This window comes from Euleptes europaea, chromosome 15 (assembly GCF_029931775.1).
Source record: "Euleptes europaea isolate rEulEur1 chromosome 15, rEulEur1.hap1, whole genome shotgun sequence".
Taxonomy (NCBI): domain Eukaryota; kingdom Metazoa; phylum Chordata; class Lepidosauria; order Squamata; family Sphaerodactylidae; genus Euleptes; species Euleptes europaea.
Window position 1 is genome coordinate 4,800,042 of NC_079326.1, and position 20,349 is coordinate 4,820,390.

Here is a 20,349-nt window from a genome sequence, read left to right on the forward strand (position 1 = left end):
CTCTGCTCATAATTACAGTAGCCAAAGGTTATACAGATGGAATAACAGAAGTAGAAACATGTTAGCCTTTAGAAACACAGCCAGTCCATATCTTCATTTAAGCCATTTGGAGCCAAAGTTCTCAGAGTATAAATCCAGAACGTTTATCTTTTCCTAAAGAGTCTCTGATGTAAATGAGACGCTGCTGGCACTTGTTCAACAATCCAGAAGTGGAGGTCCTTATCTGTGTGAGCAAAGGTCATGAAGTGCTGAACCAGTGGAGCTGACAGCTTTTTTATTCTGATGCAGCTCCTGTGCTCAAATGCACATCTTAATTGGTCTTGTTGACATGCCAACATACATAAGGTTGCAAGAACATTGCATCACATAAATTATGCCACTAGAATTACAATTAACAAAACCACTGATGTAAAAGGTTCTGTCACCACTAGAATTGTGGAAGGTCTTTCTTTTAACAGAATGGGGGCATACAGAGCAGTGTCCACATGGGAAGTTCCCTTGTGGCAACTCCTTGCCATCTATAGTATTTTTCTTAGTGGTTGGATCTTTTAATGTGCTGCTAACCAGAATGTCCTGGAGGTTTCTGGATCGTTTATACGAGAAAAAGGGAGAAGAGCTACATCTAGGAATGTTTGATGTCAATGTTTTTGTATGATGCTCTTAATTTTGGCATACACAATGTTATAAGTCAGAGTGATAACCATCCAATCATTGTAAGTTTTTCTTTAGGTGATATGGATGGAAGATGTCACATGTTAAATATGAATTTGCATTGGTTGGTTTTCTGTAAACATCTGTTTACATATAACACATACTGTATATACTCGAGTATAAGCCGAGTTTTTCAGCCCAAAAAAATGGCGGCCGCCATTTTAGAGCGCAGCATTGCCGGTAAAGGGAATTTCTTATTGACCCTCGGCTTATATGCGGGTCAATAAGAAATTCCCTTTTCTGGCCTCAAATTTGGGGGGGTTGGCTTATACTCGGGTCGGCTTATACCCGAGTATATACGGTATAACACATATTAGAACCAAACATTTTTAACTTCAATGTCAAAAAAAAATATTTTAGTTTTGTTGAATGTCATATCAAATTTGATTGTGTCATGGACCATGTTGACGTATTGTTCAAAACTGGAAAGTGACTCTGAACTACCCTGCCAAATGATAAAAATATCATCAAGGTATCTTTGACTCTGCCCTGACCTGGATGGCCCAGGCTAGCCTGACCTCATCAGATCTCAGAAACTAAGCAGGGTCAGCCCTGGTTAGTATTTGGATGGGAGACCACCAAGGAATACCAGGGTTGCTGTGCAGAGGAAGGCACTGGCAAACCACCTCTGTTCGTCTCTTGCCATGAAAACCCCAAAAGGGGTCGCCATAAGTCGGCAGCAACTTGACGACACTTTACACACACACACACACACATCTTTGACTCTATTGATAGAGAACGCCTTTGGATGAAGTTGGCTGTCACAAACAGATTAACGCCTACTATTTCTGCTACAGGAACTACACACCAACATCTCTGCAAAAATTAGGGTAGGTACCTCAGGTTCTTATCAGAGGAAATCCCAATCATCAGAGGAGTAAAGCTGGGGTGTGTCTTGGCCCCCCTGCTGTTTAATTTATATCTAAATGACATCATCCCAAAGCTATCTGGCTCTGAGTTTGTTTCTCCCTCTTCAGGCCCTCAGAAAATATCAGTCCTCTTATACGCTGATGATATGGCTCTGGTCTCCCTTACATGTGTAGGCCTAAGAAGGTTGTTGCACAAACTAGGTGACTACTGTAAAGAAGAGGCCTTAAGAATCAACTATGCCAAGACCAAACTGATGGTCTTTAGGAAAAAGCTTCGCAAGTTTAAGTGGTCCATAGATGGAACCCCTATAAAACAATCCAGCACCTTCAAATATCTAGGGATAACGTTCAATGAAACCTTAACCTGGAGGGCTCATTTGGCAATTACCAGAGCCAGTCTTAAGATCCATAGGGGCTATTCTGAAATGTTATTATACAAAAGGAGGATTCTTGATTGACCCATCTCTGAAACTTTACCAAAGTAAGGTGGTTCCCCAACGTTTGTATGGTGTAGAGGTTTGGGGTTGGAAGGATAGTCTGGTCATAAAGCTGGAAATGATCCAAAATAACTTCTTGAGGAGAATTCTAGCCTTACCCAGAGGCACACTGAAGAGGGTCAGTGCGTTTCAGATGACTATACTCTTAGAATTGACCACTTCCTGAGAAGTGGTAAGTTATCTTATTCAGTTAGTCAGTCTTTTTATTTAATTGCTTCAATGTAATTTAATGTATATATGTGTATATGCAAGTATTACAAAGTCTTAAAATTCAGTAACAATGTATATTATAAAGCAAGCAAGTTCTACATACTATTCAGTTTTAAAATCCAATCCTTATAATATAACAGTTAAAAGTCTGATTTAGTTCAAAAATTCTGATTCACAATATCTAGAATATGTAAGCTCTAGTCCTGCGGCAAATCCATAAACAGACTCCAGCAGAAGTCCACGAAAGCAGTTTTATTGATTAAGCACGACAGGTTACAGAAGTCATATTCAAGATGTTACTAGTGACAGGCTAAGGAAAGGCATTTGGCATATATACAAAGCAATAAGAGATAACCAGTAACCCTGGCAACCCCCCTCCCAGTGGCAGGAAGGAGAACTTGGCAATTCCCACACTGAAGGAATCTATGAAGTCAAAACATGGGGCACAGAGTGGTGATCAAATCTGGCCTTGGAGAGAACTGACAAAACAACACCTGGGAGCGCAGCCATGAACTGTCTTCATGGCCTGCTCCTGACAGAATAATATATTTAAATCCATACATACCCAATAGCCAATGTTCGGAGACCCTCTGAGAGAGGTAGGAGATTCTAGCGCTTCTGTGCCTTTATTTATACTGTAAGTCACCTTCAATGGGCTTGAACCTTGAGCTCGAGCAGGATACAGTTGTACTGCACATGCTCTGTGGCTTCCCTTTAGACTACCATATAAGGACTTCCCCTTCCACCAGGCTATTTTGCTAAACTTTAAACAGTTTTGAATCATGTTATCTCTCTGTATTTCTAATTTTACCATCATTCTCATCTTCTGGATAATACGAATAAAATGAACCTATTTATAAGTTTCTACCATCATTTTATCATAGTAAAACCCAATATAATGTTACAGTACATTAGTCAGCAAAATACAAGGTTGTAGGACAGACGTTTGTGAAGGTGATGTCCTTTTAGTACAGGAATACAAGTGGAATTCCTGCATGACACTTCGAGGATAGAATGCTAACAGTATTCTAGGTCCTTCAAGAATAAAGAACAAGCATTGAGCTCGGTGACATTTAAGTTTTTCAAAGGTAAAATGCAAGCATTGTTCTGGCTTGTCACATTTGCCCTTGGCCAAGAATGCTCAGGCTTGTATCTTTTTAAATGGGCTTTTAGGAGCTGTTAGGGTTTTACATTGAACAATTCTGCACCTGTACAACATTAATACAGTACCGTATATACTCGGGTATAAGCCGACCCGAGTATAAGCCGAGGTGCCTAATTTCACCCCAAAAATGGGGAAAAATTAGGCACCCGCGTATAGGCCAAGGGGGAAATGCAGCCCCTCTCCCCCCCCCCGCAGGCTTACCTTAAGGTGGGGCGGGCAGGCGGCGGCGGCCCCTTCCCTGCGGGCCAGGAGCAGCCCACGGGGCCTCCTTCGCGCAGGGAGGGGGCTGCCGCCAGGGAAGGCATGCGGGCAGGCAGCGGAGGCCTCCTTCCTGTGTGCAGGAGGCCGCGCGGGCCGCTCCTGGCCCACAGAGAAGGTGCGCGGGCAGGCAGGCGGCGGCCCCCTCCCTGCGCCCAGGAGGCCACACGGGCCGCTCCTGGCCCGCAGAGAAGGCGCGCGGGCAGGTGGCGGTGGTAGCCCCCTCCCTGCTCCCAGGAGGCCGCGCGGGCCGCTCCTGGCCTGCAGAGAAGGCGCGCGGGTAGGTGGCTGCCCCCTCTTGGCCCGCAGAGAAGGCGTGCAGGCAGGCTGGCAGCTGCGGTGGTAAGTTTCCCCCCTCCCTCCCCCTACCGTATTGACCCACGTATAAGCCGAGTTGGGCTTTTTCAGCACTTTTTTTGGGCTGAAAAACTCGGCTTATACGCGAGTATATACGGTAGTTTATATGCCCTAATATGTCAAAGCCTGTAACAACCCCTGCAGCCCTGATGCAAGCAGAACTCAGTTTGCCCTCAATCAGGGCTCGTATTCACTTAGCCCTGTTAAGATTTTGGAGAAAGCAAAGCAGTGACACCACCAACTTACATCACAGGCAGTGTTTTAAATTGATGATGCAAAATGATGCTGACAAGCTAGTCTACTATAACAACATCCTGCATTGCTACTCCGTATCAGATGACACCCAGGCTGTCCCCATAGCAGGTACCAACATTCGGGATTGGGTGTTCAAATGTGATGCTGTATCGGATAGGCAATCAATCTCCCAGTTCAAATTCTCACCATGGTTTAAACAGTTTAAAAGGCATCATGTCAGAGCTTCATACCTGGTCAGTATCCCCTTGCACAGTCTCAGAACAGCTTTCACCTCACTCCGGTTTCAAACCATGCCAACGGCTTGGATAGCTGGACGTTACTCCCGGACACCGTGGGCCTCTCACCTATGTATTTGTGGAGCCGCTCCAGAGGACCTAATTCATTACACCTTATTCTGTCCTCTTTACACAGAGCCCAGACTTAAATGTCTTGGAGCGTTTCTAAAGGGCCTAAATCTTTCTCCAGATCCAGAGAAGCTGCTCTTTCTCCTGTTGTGGGCGTGTAGTAATGTAGGCATATATAGCTGGAAATTCTATACAATTCTATACAATAGAGCTTGAAATTCTATACAATAGTTGCTATGAATGTTAATTAGTGGATCAGATGCCAAGCTGTAGCCTGGCTGTAGTTGTCAGGCTGACTTTTAGATTCTCCGTTTGCCTCCAGCTTCAAGGTTGTTTACCAGAACAGCCTCCAGCTGGCATAGCTTCTCAGGGCCTGGGAGCTCTGTGGGAGCCTGGTAGTGTGAAGTGTGTTATCTTGATATGACTGTATTGTCTGACTTTCTCCATATAACCGAATGTACACCCTTCCCCCTTCGTTCCTGCCTTTTGATTTCTAAGCTCTGCATACCTGTTACCAATAAACCAACTCTTTTGGACTATCTGTCTCTTGATGTGGCTATTGGACTTTCAGGACAAACAAGTGCTTACATTAAGGCAGGAACCCTCACTCTTTTCACCTGCCAGGCTAGAGCCCTGGAGGGTTCACCTGGCGCTCGGATTGGAGCTGGGACGGTGTTCTCCGAGTTACCTGCCCGAGGCCGGAGCCCCGTGTGGTTCGCCCGGGACCCTGGTGGGAGCAGGATCGCTCCCCGGGTGGTGGGTTCCTGCCCGGAGCCCTGGAAGGCTCCCATCCTTGGTTCCTTCCGTTGGGAACAGCGGACGACAACCCCGACCTAGCGCGGGATGTTTTAGCCAAGATAAATCGTACTGACGCGGAAGTCAACCGCCTGACTGGACTAGTTCGGGCTCAGTGGCATTCTCTGGCCGCGACGGTTCCTTGGATGTCCGAAATCGCAGATTCCAGTGCCCGCCAAGACCTCCACACTTTGGACTGGTTGGTGGAGGACGCTCGATTGGTGGCGGAGGACTTACAGTTGTTAACTAGCTTGTTGGTGGGACTAACCTCCAGTGACACGCAGTTGGACCAGGCAGGGGTCCCGATCCGTCCTGCTGCACCGCCAGACATGGTGGCTCCAGCCACGCTGGATCCCCAGCTTTGCCAAGTGGAGGCAAAAGCGGTGGCAACATGGGTGGCTGCGCTCTTTCAGGGCAAGACTTCAGCCACGATTTCTGTGGCTGAAATCACAAAGCATCTGACCCCGGACTTCGGTGCTGATGCGGCGGCCTTGGCGGTGCAGATCCAGCCGATGCTGGATCTTACCGACCCATCCAAACTCCTCTTGACATTGGAACTGGAGGCTCTCCCACTGGTTACCACAGCCCTCACCGCTAAACTTGAGGGCCGAAGATCAGGCACGGGCAGCAAGGGACGCCGCAGCCAAGGCTCGGGCCGAACAGGAGGAGAAGGAACGTTTGGCCGCCGAACGGGCGTGTTTCAGCACACACCCTCGAAACACCGGGGGCTATGGATTTCCCTCGTTTTCCCTGACTTTCATCCCGTCTCGCAGCGTCCAACGCGCCCGTAGATTCGCAGGAGCTTTATCCGATGTACCGGATGATTCCGACGAGGAGGACCTGTATGGTGGGGAATCACTCTGGGCTACTAACTTATGGGTCAGTCAGTCCCGCCGCACTGGCGGTGCCGGCGACGATATGTTTCTGTTGCGGAGCCAGAATCGGGACCTTATGGACAAGGTTTGCTTACAAGACCAACTGGCTCTATTACTCCGTGACAACGATCAGTTACAACGGGCCCAAACTGCGCCCATTGCCCGGCTCCAACTACGCCGCAGCAGCCGCCACAGCAGCCGCCACAGCAGCCGCCACAGCAGCCAGCTGTGCTGGTGGTTCCTCCTGGCGGAGGGCCCATTGCCCCTGTCCTGCCGTTATTACCGGGTGCACCCGGAATACCAGGGGCACCGCGTTCTGGACATCCACCTGCGCCCCCAGCCCCATGGAGGCAACCCAAGCTAAAAAATTCTTATGATGGCTCGGTTGAGACTCTGCCCCGGTTTCTACACCATGTGGACAGTTACATGAGGGAGCAAAGGCAATTCTTCCCTACCGAGGACAGCCGCGTCCGTTTTGTTGCCTCCCTACTAACAGAAAAGGCGGCAGACTGGATGATTCTCCAGTTTGATATGCGGGCCCTCTCCATTCACTCCCTCGACAACTTTATGTTTGCCTTACGAAGGCGTTTCGAGGATCCCTTCATGGGGGAACGAGCCAAAGCAAAACTTTTGAAACTCAGGCAAGGTTCCTCTCCAGTCCGGGAATTCGCGGACGAATTCCAACGACTTGCTAGTAAAATAGTGGACTGGCCTGAAGCTACCCTTATCCACTATTTCCAAGAGGCTTTGCATTCTGAACTGGTCGTACATGTGGGGTGACCCCGACACCCTGGAAGATTGGATTTTACTGGTGGAGGAGGTGGAGAGCCATCGACGATTCGTTTCCCTGGTCCGGCATCGGACCAAAGAAAAGAGCAGCCAGAAACCTCCCCCCAAACCTTCGATTCCCTGCCCGCGGAGACCAATGCGGCCCCCTCAGGATCGCGAGTCTCATTTCCAGAGGGGAGCCTGTCTCGTTTGTGGTGCTATGGGTCACTTTGCAGCAACTTGCCTCAGCGTCCGGATCTCCCTCGACCAGACGCGCCGCCTCGGGCTCGGGGACGACCTCAACGCAGAGGCACCGTGGCCGCCCGCAGCATAGCGCCGGGACCACCCACACCCTCTGCACTTCACGTTGGGGAACCCTCCAGCCTCCCTACACCTATGGACCCCTCAGGGTCTCGGATTACAGATGCCCCAGTGGGGGACAGCTCTCCTTCCTCAGAAGAGGATCGTCGTTGGGATTCCCCAGCCCTGAACCTGGAATCTCCTCTTGTCAAAAAACAGACACGGTCTGCGGAGAGCGGAGCGTCCCCACAGACCCCTGCAGCTTCTCCTGCAAAACCCAAGGCTCCAGTTATGGTGAGTGAAGTTGAAAATACTGTGTATGTGGACGTGGTGTTACAACATCACAGAAAGGGCCCCCAGTTACAGGTTAAAGCACTCATTGATTCTGGCTGCGGGCGCTCTTTAATCAATGAAGCCACTTTTGCAGCTCTCCAAGTTAAGTCTGAGAATCTACCGGCCCCCATCCAATTCGCCCAGATGGATGGCAGCCATTTTAAGGGGGGCCCGGTGGACCGTCGCACCCAGGGGGTGGTGATGGGTATTGGCTTGCATTGGGAGCAGATAGACTTTACCATAGCTCCCATCCGGTATGAAGTCATACTGGGAATCAACTGGCTCAAGGGTCACAGTCCCTCCATAGACTGGAAGGCTGATACTATTACTTTCACCGACCCTGTCTGTGAACAGCATCGCCACAAACTCGCGGTGGTCCTGCCACCTGCCCCAGCCTTAGCCTCCGGTGCTCCTTCAGTTCAGTTACCCGATGTCTACCGAGATTTTGCTGATGTTTTCGATGTGAAGGAGTGCAATGTCTTACCCCCCCATCGGAGAACAGACTGTGCTATTGAGGTGGTGGGGGACTGTAAACTGTCTAAAAGTAAGATCTACCCAATGAGCGTTTCAGAACGTGCCGTACTACGGGATTTTTGGATAAAAATCTCGCTCGAGGGTTTATTCGACCATCAACTGCACCCAACTCAGCCCCCGCTTTCTTTGTCCGTAAGAAGACGGGTGACTTACGCTTGTGCATTGACTTTCGTAAACTCAACGCTGTTACTCAGACCAGCGCCTACCCCATCCCGTTAATCTCGGATATCCTGGGACAATTGAAGGAGGGGCGCATTTTCACCAAACTGAACTTGGTTGAAGCCTATTACTGAGTCCGGATTTGTGACGGGGACGAACCCCTCACAGCCTTTTCCAGCTGCTTTGGAATGTACGAGTTTCTGGTGATGCCTTTTGGATTAAAGGGGGCTCCGGGGGTCTTCATGCAACTCATTAATGAGGTCCTCCATGATTTGTTATATCGGGGCGTGGTGGTTTATCTGGATGACATTCTTATTTACTCCAATTCCATGGACGAGCATGTTGCTCTTGTCAAAGAAGTGTTGTGGCGTCTCAGAGACAATCAACTTTACGCTAAGATCTCTAAATGCGAATTCCACCGAGAACAATTAACTTTCCTAGGCGACATCATTTCACACTATGGGCTCACCATGGACCCTGCTAAGATACAATCCGTAGTTGATTGGACTCCTCCTTCCACCTGCAAACAAGTGCAACAGTTTCTCAGGTTTGCCAATTTTTACCGAGGTTTCATTCCCAACTTTGCTCAAGTGGCACTGCCACTCACAGACCTCCTTAAAACTAAGGGTAAGGGGGTCTCTGCCACATTGCCCAACACTAAGATTCAGTGGACGGCTCAGTGTCAAACTGCCTTTGACCACCTTAAACAGCTATTCACTTCTGAACCAGTGTTAAAGCACCCTGATCCAGACCACATGTTTGTAGTACAGGTGGATGCATCAGACGTAGCCATGGGCGGAGCCCTTTTGAAGTGGGGTCCAGACGGTCTTCTCCACCCCTGCGCCTATTTTTCTAAGAAATTTGCGCACTCCCAACTGAACTGGCCAATTTGGGGGAAGGAAGCTGCTGCCGTCCACCATGCCCTCACTACGTGGAGGCAATTCCTGGAAGGTTCCAGGGTTCCCTTTGAAGTCTGGACAGATCACAAAAATTTGGAAGCTCTTACGGGGGCCCACAAGTTGTCCACGAAACAGCAGCGTTGGGCTGACTTCTTTGCTCAATTTCGTTTTGTGCTCAAACATGTGCCTGGAAAGCTAAACGTACTAGCAGACGCTCTTTCCAGACTGCCCCAGTATCCGGTGAAAGTCGCCCGCCCTACTGTCTCCTTATTCACCCCAGCACAAAGGGGTGCCTTGCCTACCTTGGCGGTGCAAACCCGGTCTCAAACTCTACTCCAGACCCCATCCCGACCAGCGGGATGTCCTTCTTAATATTTTTGGTAGGGTTAGCATCACATCTAGCATAACCAACTATGTCCTTCTTAATATTTTTGGTAGGGTTAGCATCACATCTAGCATAATGAGCTATATCGTTCAATTGCCTATAAGCGTCTTTAACATAATCTTCCCTACCCCATACAACTATTGCCCCTCCCTTATCTGCTGGCTTAAAGATGATATCGTTATGTTGGGATAACTGTTGCAAAGTTACTTTATAAGCTCTATTAAGACTGTGCAAAATAGATGTTTCTGTCTGTTCTATTTTATTTATTTCTTCCAGAACTAGATCTTGAAAAACTAAGATCCTCGGATTGTTGGTAGTGGGGTTAAAAGTAGATTTAGGCTTCAAGGACACATGATCTGTCTGTATATTATTAGCTTAATTTTTCAAAAAAAAATCTGCTAATGTAATTTTTCTAAATGTTGAATTTCTGACTGCACATGGAAAAAATTAAGGGGTGGCGTTGGGACAAGAGAGAAACCTTTTCTCAAAATTGCGAACTCATTTGGTGTAAGTATAACATTGGAGAGATTTACCACCTGTGGGTTTTCTGATACTTTCTCCTGTGATGGGGTTTGTGTTCCAGAGACTTGTATTGTCTACCTGATCTCAACTCCATGCTCTGACCTAAAAAAAATTCATCTTGTTTGAGTATGGAATGATGGGTATTATCCTGTGGATGTGATGCTGTGTCTCCCTCAGATGTACTTGATCTATCAATATCTGTACTAGAACCTGAAGTCAAAAGATACTGATTTCTTGCTGATGGGACCTTGTCTATGTGGTTGCCAATTATATACTCTATTTTCCTCATAATCCTTATGGTCCCTTTGGAATTTTTGGAATTTCTTTTAGTTCTATAAACTGACGCTTTAGTTCTATAGCTAAGCCATTCATTTTACCAGAGAAATCCTTTTCACAAAGAGTAGTGCTGATGCTGTCTTTGAGTTGTGCAATCTCTTTTTCCAATTGTGTACCTTCTGAAATGGCTGTTTCTATTAAAAGTACCATGAGGTCCGTGGAATATTTGTTAAGTATAGCATACCACCTATCTTTAAATTTATCATTATTTGGGAACATTCCAGGGGCTTTGTTAGCCCCACCTTGGGTACCCAGCTTTCAGTACAGGGTGATGGCACGAAGACTTTGAATTACAGCATATTCCTGAGCTGCTGGCAGCCAGGGATGGTGGGGAGGAGGCGCCGCTGCGGCACTTCCTAAGCGGTTCCTCGGCTGCCAGCAGCTTTAAAAAAGCCTTTGAAAGGCTTTTTTCTCTTAAAATGGGGCTTTTCGCCCCATTGAGAAAAGCGAGGCTATGCCTGCTAAAAAGCAAGTGCAACCTCTCTCTTCTCGCCGCCAGCGTACCTGGGGTAAAAGAAGACAGGAGGCTGCCTAACGGCAGCTCCTCCCCCTCCCAGCCCACCCTGGGAACGCCGGAATGCCCTCTGGAATGCTGGCGTGGCCCTTTACACCGGTGAGATGCTGGTGGAAGGCCCCGCCAGTGTCCCAGGGTGGCGGCAGCGCCGGAGACCAGCGTACGGGCCTCCCTGCTGGTGTTGGGGCCACAAACACAGGCGTGAGTAGCCTGGATGCTGTCATGGTCACTTCCTGGCCTCCTAAGGGCTTTCGTCGTCGGTCAGGAATGCGCTGTTGGACAGTCAATGGGAGCTTTGCACCTCCCTGACTCACAGGAGCCTTTCCTCAGCAGAACCAGGGCAAACAGGCAGAAACTGTGGCCGCCTTCACCTCCATATAGGCATCCCTATTTTTTATTGTGTTCCACTTCAGTGCACTAGGCAGGTATTGCTGTCAGGTCTTTGCTACCTTTGGAGTAAGGGTTTGGCAATTGCAGGCCAGAGGCTGGCATCCTGTCAAGGCCAGGTTCTGGCTGCTGGTCAAGGTTTTGTTCTCATGCTGCAAATCCTGTTTACTGTTTATCACAGATGTGCCCGTGTTATGTCTGTGATTCTCTGGGAACCGTTATCTTGTAGTTACTGCACTGTGGTTTCACTTTGTTTTACTTTTTTTGCCTAGAATGCTTTTATACTGTAACCTACCTGCATAGACTCCATTAGCAGCCTCTCCTGCATGAGAGGCAGTCAGCTTCTTTTAATCTGTCTTTTTGCTCCTAATAAATTAGCATTGCTTAGGATCACCTGCCTGAGCGTGTCTGTTTATGGGATGCTAGGGATGGACGCTTTAGTTTGACATTTGCATTTTTGAGTAAGTCTTTCGGCGCCATTTTTACAACAGCATGTGCTCACTTCATGTCTCTGTCACATTTTGGTAATTCTTGCACTATTTCAAACTTTTTCATTATTATTACAGTATATTGTTTTTTTAAAAACATAATGCTATTGCAAGCTATTAAGACTGCAGTATAGTGTAAACATAACTTTTATATGCACCAAAAAATTTATGTGACTTGCTTTATTGCAATATTCGCTTTATTGGGGTGGTCTGGCACCAAACCTACAAACCCGAGGTATGTTTGTACTGTTCCTCCTTGAAGTGTCCCATGAAGCGACTGCTTTGTCCACTGCAAAACATGTGTAGCCACAGGACTCTTTAAAGGAGAAGAAAAAAAGACAGCTGCCACATCTGCCTGAAAGGAACAAAGGGTTGCACGAGTTTGGGAGGTACAAAACTCCCACTGAAAGCCTGATTCAAATTCCTTATGTCCTTGCCCAACAAACATGAGGGCTTGGGTAACATGTAAAGAGGCCCGCAGTTTTGTGTTGTGTACTTAGTGGTGTCCAAAAGTTGATCTCCATGTGGCTAAGAAAGAAGTTTTCTAAAAAAGAGTCATCCATTTGTGTAGTGCAGAAATCCACCAACCAAAATTCCTGCTAAATATATTTCAGCGTTTTAGTGTTTTAGGTTTTTTCCTATGGTAACATTATGAAATATTAACAAATTATTCAGCATGAGTCAGTGCTGTACAAACTCTGTTTTAATGTTGCTGACAATCAGGAAAACAACACTTTTAAGTTACATTAGGAAAAGAAAGATTAGGAAAAAAGCTGAAGACAGTGACTTCATAGAGAAATATAAAAGGGAGCTTTCCAAAAACAACCTGGGGGGGGGGGGAGGTAAAAGTGACTGGAATTTATTGTCAACTGCTTTGAGCTACTCTAGAGAAGGGCTGCCAGATTCACACCAAAGGCTGTGCTTACCATCTACAAATGCTCCAAGGAACTGGAAAAGGGTGTAGTCATTGCAGCACCCTGTCTTCACCTCTACTTGTGCCTTCACCCACTCTTCTTTTACAAGCTGTAGGGAAATAAGGGAGTCTTCAGAAAGCCAACAGAGGCCCAACAGAAAAGGCTCAATGATGGGACCTACTCTGGAGTTATAGTAGCTGCTTCTGAATATTTAGAAGTATAGTCCCATCTTTGGAGTGAAAGCCTGGCTACATTCTACTTCTGTAGCTGTCAGTTCTACACTATGGCAACAAAGCCCTGAGCATAATGACTGATTTGTGATGTGTTTAGCGGGTTCTAAATAGGAAAGGACAGAACTCCTATGCATGAGTACATGTAAACATTTGCCATTACCATTGCATTGTCTATCGATGGCATAGATGTTGAAATTATTTATCAGCATTTCCAGCATTTCCAGTGGCAATGAACATACAGTATGGCTTAATGCAAGCCAAGAAACACACTCTCACACATTTGCATAGGATGTCAGTCCAGACTTATAACAGTACTCCTCTCACACTAGTGAAATCATGATGTTGTTCTTCCTGAATCCCAGGGACATCTTCCAATCCAGAGATTGTTAGATACTGCAAATCCACTTAAATCATGTCCAGCTGCAAAAGAAAGCAACATTTTTGGGAAGGGGGAAACCAACTTCACACTAAGGCTTACACAGTACAGCTAGAGCTGATGTTCTTTGATGAAAAAAAAATGTGTGGCTTCTTAAAGCTTGAGACAGACCCATTCATATATTTGATGGAGCTTAACCAAACACTTTCTGATCCAGCAGCCTTCCCTGCTAAGCACACATGCCTGAAGGGTGGCTGTACTGATGCAGCGATTAGAGAAAGGCACTTTGTACATGTTCAGTTTACAACTAGCTTACAGCTGTTAAAAGAAACTGTCAGTTCATGCAATTGCAGTTTCAAGTTTTAGAAGCTCACAGTAGCACTCTTGCCTCATAATCCCTTAGGTGACTTAAAGACCAATGAATGTTCTGTTCCTTATTTGTGTTAGTAAATTAAAGGTTATTATGGAATAGTAATTCCATAATCTCAAAAGGGTAGCCAAATTTGTTTGATTAAACACAAGCCCAATGGTAACTCAGACTAACCAAATTTAATCTAGCGTAAGCTTTCATGAATCAGAGCTTGCTTTACCAGGTGTACATTCACAGCAGTTATTATCCGTAGCACTCCAGTCTTGGCCCACCTACACTAGCTCCCAATTTGTATCTGGCTACAATTCAAGCTGCTGGTCTTGGCCTCAAAGCCCTATATGATTTGGGACCTATATACCTGAAGGACTACCTATTCTTTTATGAATCTGCCAGACCACTACGATTATCTTTAGAGGCCCCTGCTTCAGATGCCCCTTTTGCCTTCTGAGGTTACGCGGGTGGCAACTCAGAAAAGAGCCATCTTGGTCACAGCACCAAAAGCACCGGGGACTCCTCTTCCCCCTCCCCGGGGAAAACTCCTCCATCCCCTTCTGTTGCTATCTTTCGTTAGCAAGTGTAGACTTTTTTTGTGTTGTTTGGCTTTCCCTCAATGAAATCTCTTCCTGAGGAATGGTTTAATTACTGTTTTGGGGTGTTTTTGGGGGGATTGATATTAATGGCCCTTGTGAGGCCAGAAAGGCAGGACATACATTTTGTAAAATATATAAAAATAAATAAATTTATACTTAAAAGTTACAAGAGACAGAAAAATGGGATTGGATAGATGTTACAAACAGAGGCCAGTTTGAAACAATAACCAATCCAAGAGAAACCAGTCCATTAAGAGTGGATGAGGACCACTCATAACAGAAGATGGGCACAGTAGGATTAACATAAGGAAAGTACAATGTGAAACATAATAAGCAAAACTAATTAGCATCTTTAAAGGGTGGGCCACATAGTGAGTCGTGACACCCGAGCCCTTGGTTCAAGCCTGGGGGACAGAATGTTGATCTCTTGATGAATCCTAATTCAGCAATTTCATGTTGGATTCACCCTGTAAAATTCTTTTGTCAGAAGGAGCATAATACCCCTGTTGCTGATCTGAAGGTTACTGTGATTACTGGGTTCTCTTCCCCCACAGAACTTTACATGCACCCTTCTCTATCAAACTTAGTTCTCCAAAACCTTAGGGACCTGCCCCATCATTGACTTCTAAGTTAAAACTATGAAAAAAATGTTTTTATACTTCAGAAGAGTAGCTTAAGGGCTGGATCTGACCTATGCACTGTCCTGCCCTAGAGTACTGAAGAATGAAAAATCTCCCACTGACATGGGTGGGTACTGATGGCCCATATTGATCCCCCATGCAATCTAGTTGCTTCCATAATCATGAAGGATTTCTTTAAAGTACTTACAAGATCATCAACATCGCCACCTTCATCTGCTATTGGTGAAATTTCCATGGCTTTTTCTTTGGGAGCAAGGAACTGTAAATAAAATTCATTTGAATAATTCACATCAAACGCACCCTCTGCAGGCACTCTTGGATGACATTATTAAAAAGTGCATTGCTAGAGTTCTATCAAGGGTCATCGTCATTAATTTGCTGTGTTCAGTGCTAGATAAACATTATAAAATGTGGGTTTTAATGGGGAAGGAATAGACCATTGCATCATGGAGAACACTGGTTGGTTTGCACTCCTCAAGACCATCAACTGAGGATAATTTAGCCCGGGGTCCCCAACCTTTTAAAGCCTGAGGGCACATTTGGAATTCTGACATGGCATGGTTGGCACAGCAAGAAAATAGCTACCACAAAATGGCTGCCACAGGAGGTGGGGCCAGCCACAAAATGACTGCCACCGCTTAACTTCAATAACACAGTGCAGATCCTTGAGCTCTGGTGACAGCTGCTGCCAAAGAAACATTTTTAAAAATTTGCACAGCGAATCAACTCTCCAATAGTGAATCAGAAGCATTGCTGGGCAAAAGCCCCACCTGGCCACGCCCACTTCCTAAAAACACTTGGCAGGTGCCAGGAAAGGTGTTGGTAGGGCACCATATTGCCCATCGGCATCATGTGAGGGAGCCCTGATTTAGCTTATCATAAACAGCTATTATCAAGCAAGCACTAAAATTCAAAAGGACCAAGTTGAGTCTAATTGCAATGATGGTATCTTGCCTTCATTGATAAAAAATGAAAGCTATTCTCAGAAAGAACCCCCTACTCTTTCTCTTCATTGCTTGCTGTAGATGGAGTACACAGGGCATTTTACCCTGCCACTGCTGTAAAAGGGAGAGCAAACATGTATGTGGAGAGGCTCCATGAGTGGATTGTAGCCATCTGCCCTGATCCAATGATTTTCCCCAATGTACAATATTTCATGATTGAGAGATTTTTATTTTATTTTTGCACCACACATGAGATGTAGATGCATCTGGTGGTGTGTTTGTGTGTGTTGCATTTGCCCAGTACTTGGAGTAGGAATCAGATCATTTAGGCTTTATCAAAACATTTAAAGTATGCCCCAGCTTTTAGTCCTTGTGGCATAGTTCCATAAATCCTAATTCAAGACACCAATCTGGAAATAATGCGTCCTGTTGCCAAACTCATAGCACTGTTGTTTCTTTATGTCATTACAGAGATGCATTTTAATTCACCATGTTATATTTTAGTGTTTACTGCTTTGTATTTTACTTGTATCTGTATTAACTTTGCTCAAGACCTTCAGTCAGAGGAGCATAATAATAAAGGAAAGGACAACAGAATAGTAATGATGTCCCCATTCACATGCAAAGAACAGAAAGGGGTGCAGGGAGAAGAGAGAACCTCACCAGGATGGATGTGAAATTGTATTTTCCCCTTAAAAGATTTGAGCCCGACCTTGGTTGGGAAAGGAAGGGATAAAAATCTAATAAATAAATAAATAAAGTAAGCAAGTAAGAAAGTAAGTAAGTGCTGGATATAGTTTATTTAAACATAAATCTCATCAGATAACACGAACAATTAAAACCCAACTCAGTGGTACATGAAGGGATAAAAATAGCCAAGAGACAGGCTATTTTTCTGTCACAAAGAACATTCATGCCAAAAAATATTCTTTATGATTTCTAACATTTGAGGGGGGCAAAAGTATCACTCAACTAATTAGGGCAACTAAACCATTAGCTACAAAATAAAAACACTAGTTTTTAATCAGAATTCTTAGTGTCATATATAAAAACATTCTAATAATTATTCTGATAGGTCATTATCTTCCTTTTATAAATCCTGTTCTAAGCAACATCAGTAAGGGTAACAAACAAATCAGACACTCATCCCATGTATTTATTTTGATGTTTATACCCTACTTTTCTCCCAGCCAGCGTGGTGTAGTGGTTAACAGCCATGGTTTGGAGCAGTGAACTCTGATCTGGAGAACCAGGTTTGATTCCCCACTCCTCCACGTGAGCTAATCTGGTGAACCAGGTTGACTTCCCCACTCCTCCACACAAAGCTAGCTGGGTGACCTTGGACAAGTTACAGCTCTGTTAGCGCTCTCTCAGCCCCACTTACCTCACACGGGGTCTGTTGTGGGGAGGGGGAGGGAAGGTGATTGTAAGCCGGTTTGAGTATCCCTTAAGTGGTAGAGAAAGTCAGCATATAAAAACCAACGCTTCTTCTTCTAATGGAGACAAAGTGGCTCATTCTCCTTGCCTCAATTTTACTCCTGTTATAACCACTCTGTGAGGCAGGTTAGCCTGAAAGAGACTGACTGGCCCAAAGTCAACCAGCTAGTTTCCATGACGGAGTGGACATCTGAACCTGGATCTCCCAGAGTCTAGTCAGGCACTCTAACCACTATACAAATATTATTAAATATAATTGCTACCTTTGACAGTACACACATTTCTGGGATTCCTCATACACTTCTATGATGGCCTTTGGTTTCCATTCCAGTCTTTCTCACATCTCATTCTGAACCATATTAAGGTATCATGCAAAATGCATAGAAAACAGAGTTGCAGTTACCTGTAACTGTTGTTTGTCAAGATGTCTTCTGTGCAGTCTCACATTGGGGGGACTGCGCTTGCGCAGGCCTACCACAGAAAGGATTTCTACAGCTTCTTAAAAATAGATGGGGGTGCCAGCTCCACTGCGCATGCACTCCTTTTCCAGCTTTGATGACATGGTGTAGCGAGCTGACGCCCCCTTCCCTCAGTTCTTTGTAGCGAGCAGGCGCCCCTTCCCTCAGTTCTTTCTCAATCGCCACTAAGAAACACACCTTTTGTGACAGATGCGCCATAGAAACCTTGTACAAGGTTTCATAGGGGGCAACATTAGTTGTGCCAAAACTAAAGATAATGACCATTGGGAGGTTGGGTGATACACGTTAGCTAACCCCTTTAAAAATAGCTTTGAGGTGGGGTGAGAAAAGAGACCCCATCTACCCCTATGTGAAACGCCAACAGAGCAGCCAAATGGACCTTGACAGATGACAGACTTAACCCTCCTTTCTTAAGGCTTAAAAGGTAATCCAACACCAAAGAGAGAGGGCATGATGATGGAAAGTATCCTTTAGTGATAACCCAGTCCAAAAAATGCTCCCATTTAAAGGCATATGAAGCCCGTGTGGAAGGCTTTCTAGAGTTCAACACCACCTCTAACACCTGGTCTGAGAGTTTCATTGTGGAGGGTTTAGAAGCTAAGCTGTCAGACGAAGCCTGTCCGGTTCCTGATGACGCATTCATCCTACCGGCAGGAGGTCTGGTTCTGCTGGCAGGTGAATTATGTTGCTTCCAGCTAGTCTCTTCAGATCTGCAAACCACACCTGTCTCATCCAATAAGGAGCTATAAGGATGCAATGTGTTGAATAGACCTGTATCCTGGCCAATGTCTTAATTAACAAAGGTACTGGGGAAAATGCGTAAAACATGGTGCCCTCCCACGGTATGAGGAAGGCATCCCCTAGTGACCTTGAGTCATGACCTGCCCTGGCTTTTGTGTTCTGAGAAGTCGCAAACAAATCCACCTTTGGGAACCCCCATGGGTGAAAAATGGGTAGAATGTATCTCCATTTGAGGGATCACTCGTGATGGGGGGAGAATACCCTGCTTAAAGTGTCTGCTGTGGAATTCTTTACTCCCTGTGTGTGGATTACTTGTAAGGACACGTTGTGTAGAAGTGCCCAGTTCCAGATTCTTTCTGACTCCCTGCAGAGTTTGAGGGAAACTGTTCCCCCTTGTCTATTCAAGATAGAACATTGCCGTGGTGTTGTCTGTCTGGATGAGTACCGCGTTGTTGCACAGGATATCTGTGAAAGAAACAAGAGCATAGCGAATTGCTCTAAGTTCCAATAGATTAATGTGTAGTGAAGCTTCATAGGGACTCCACAACCCCTGTGTAGTAAGGCCATTACAATGGGCTCCCGAACCTAATAACAAGGCATCTGATGTATTGTCAAAGGCTTTCACGGTCAGAGTTCATTGGTTCTTGTAGGTTATCCGGGCTGTGTGACCGTGGCATCTGATGTGATCACAAATTTGGGGGTAAACACCCCAAACTCTACCCCAGATGTCAAGTTGTCTACCCCAGCCCACCACTGAAGAGTACGAAGGGTGGGCCTGGGTATGGAGAGTTTTAATTTGTGGGAATGAGCCAAGGGATTGGATTTCCTAATGAACCAATTTTGCAGGGGTCTCATGTTTAACCTTGCAGAAGCAATGACTGCTGTTGTAGAGGCCCTCTCACTTAAGAGAGTCTGAATCTGCAGTGCTGATCGATGTCTCTTCTTCAGGAAGGACCTAGTGGTACCTGCGAGCTTACCTGCTCGATCAATGGGAGACAAAGCTTTACCTGATGTTGAGTTTAACTGTGTACCCACAAACCTTAGACTCTGAGAAGGAATGAGAACAGACTTCTTGTGATTGATCATGAGACCCAAGGCTGTCAACACTGTAATATGATCTCTCTATGAGTGATAAGCTCCTCTTGAGAGGGAGCAGTTACCAACCAATCGTCTAAATAAGGGAATATGACACAACCTCTAGTACGGAGGCAGGCCTCTACCACAGCCATACACTTAGTAAAAACTCAGGATGCCGTGGTAGCACTGCATACTGAAAAACCTGTCCCCCATGTGAAAATAGGATCGACAACAATGTACCACCAACCAACTTTTAATAATTGTAAAACATTTTGAATGGTAAGCATATTGAACTTTTTATACTGCAAGAACTTGTTCAAACATCTTCGATCTAGAATCGGATGTAAACCACCGCCTTTTTTGGTAACCACAAACAAATGTGAGTAAAAACCTTCCAAAGACTGAGAAGAGTTAACCAACTGAACTGCCCCTTTGTTAACTAGATCAAATAGGGCCTCCTTTAGGTCAGGAGATGAGGATGACCCTGTACTTGAGGGAGGAAGACCTACTGGGGGTCTCCTGTTAAACTCTAGGGCATAACCATGCTGTATAACTTGTAAAACCCAGGTATCTGACATTACATTGG

At 45.7% G+C, this 20,349-nt stretch overlaps 1 protein-coding gene across 1 annotated transcript in view; it reads right to left on the reverse strand.

The window, feature by feature from the left end:
* Window positions 1–13,435: 13,435 nt before the first annotated feature.
* XRCC5 (X-ray repair cross complementing 5) overlaps window positions 13,436–20,349 on the reverse strand; it is a 95,069-nt gene continuing 88,155 nt past the window's right edge. The window contains exons 22-23 of the mRNA XM_056861623.1: window positions 15,273–15,344; window positions 13,436–13,528 (exon numbers count right to left, since the gene is read on the reverse strand). Coding sequence (XP_056717601.1) covers window positions 13,514–13,528; window positions 15,273–15,344 — 87 coding nt within the window. The 3' untranslated portion in view covers window positions 13,436–13,513. The remainder of the gene's footprint in view (window positions 13,529–15,272; window positions 15,345–20,349) is intronic.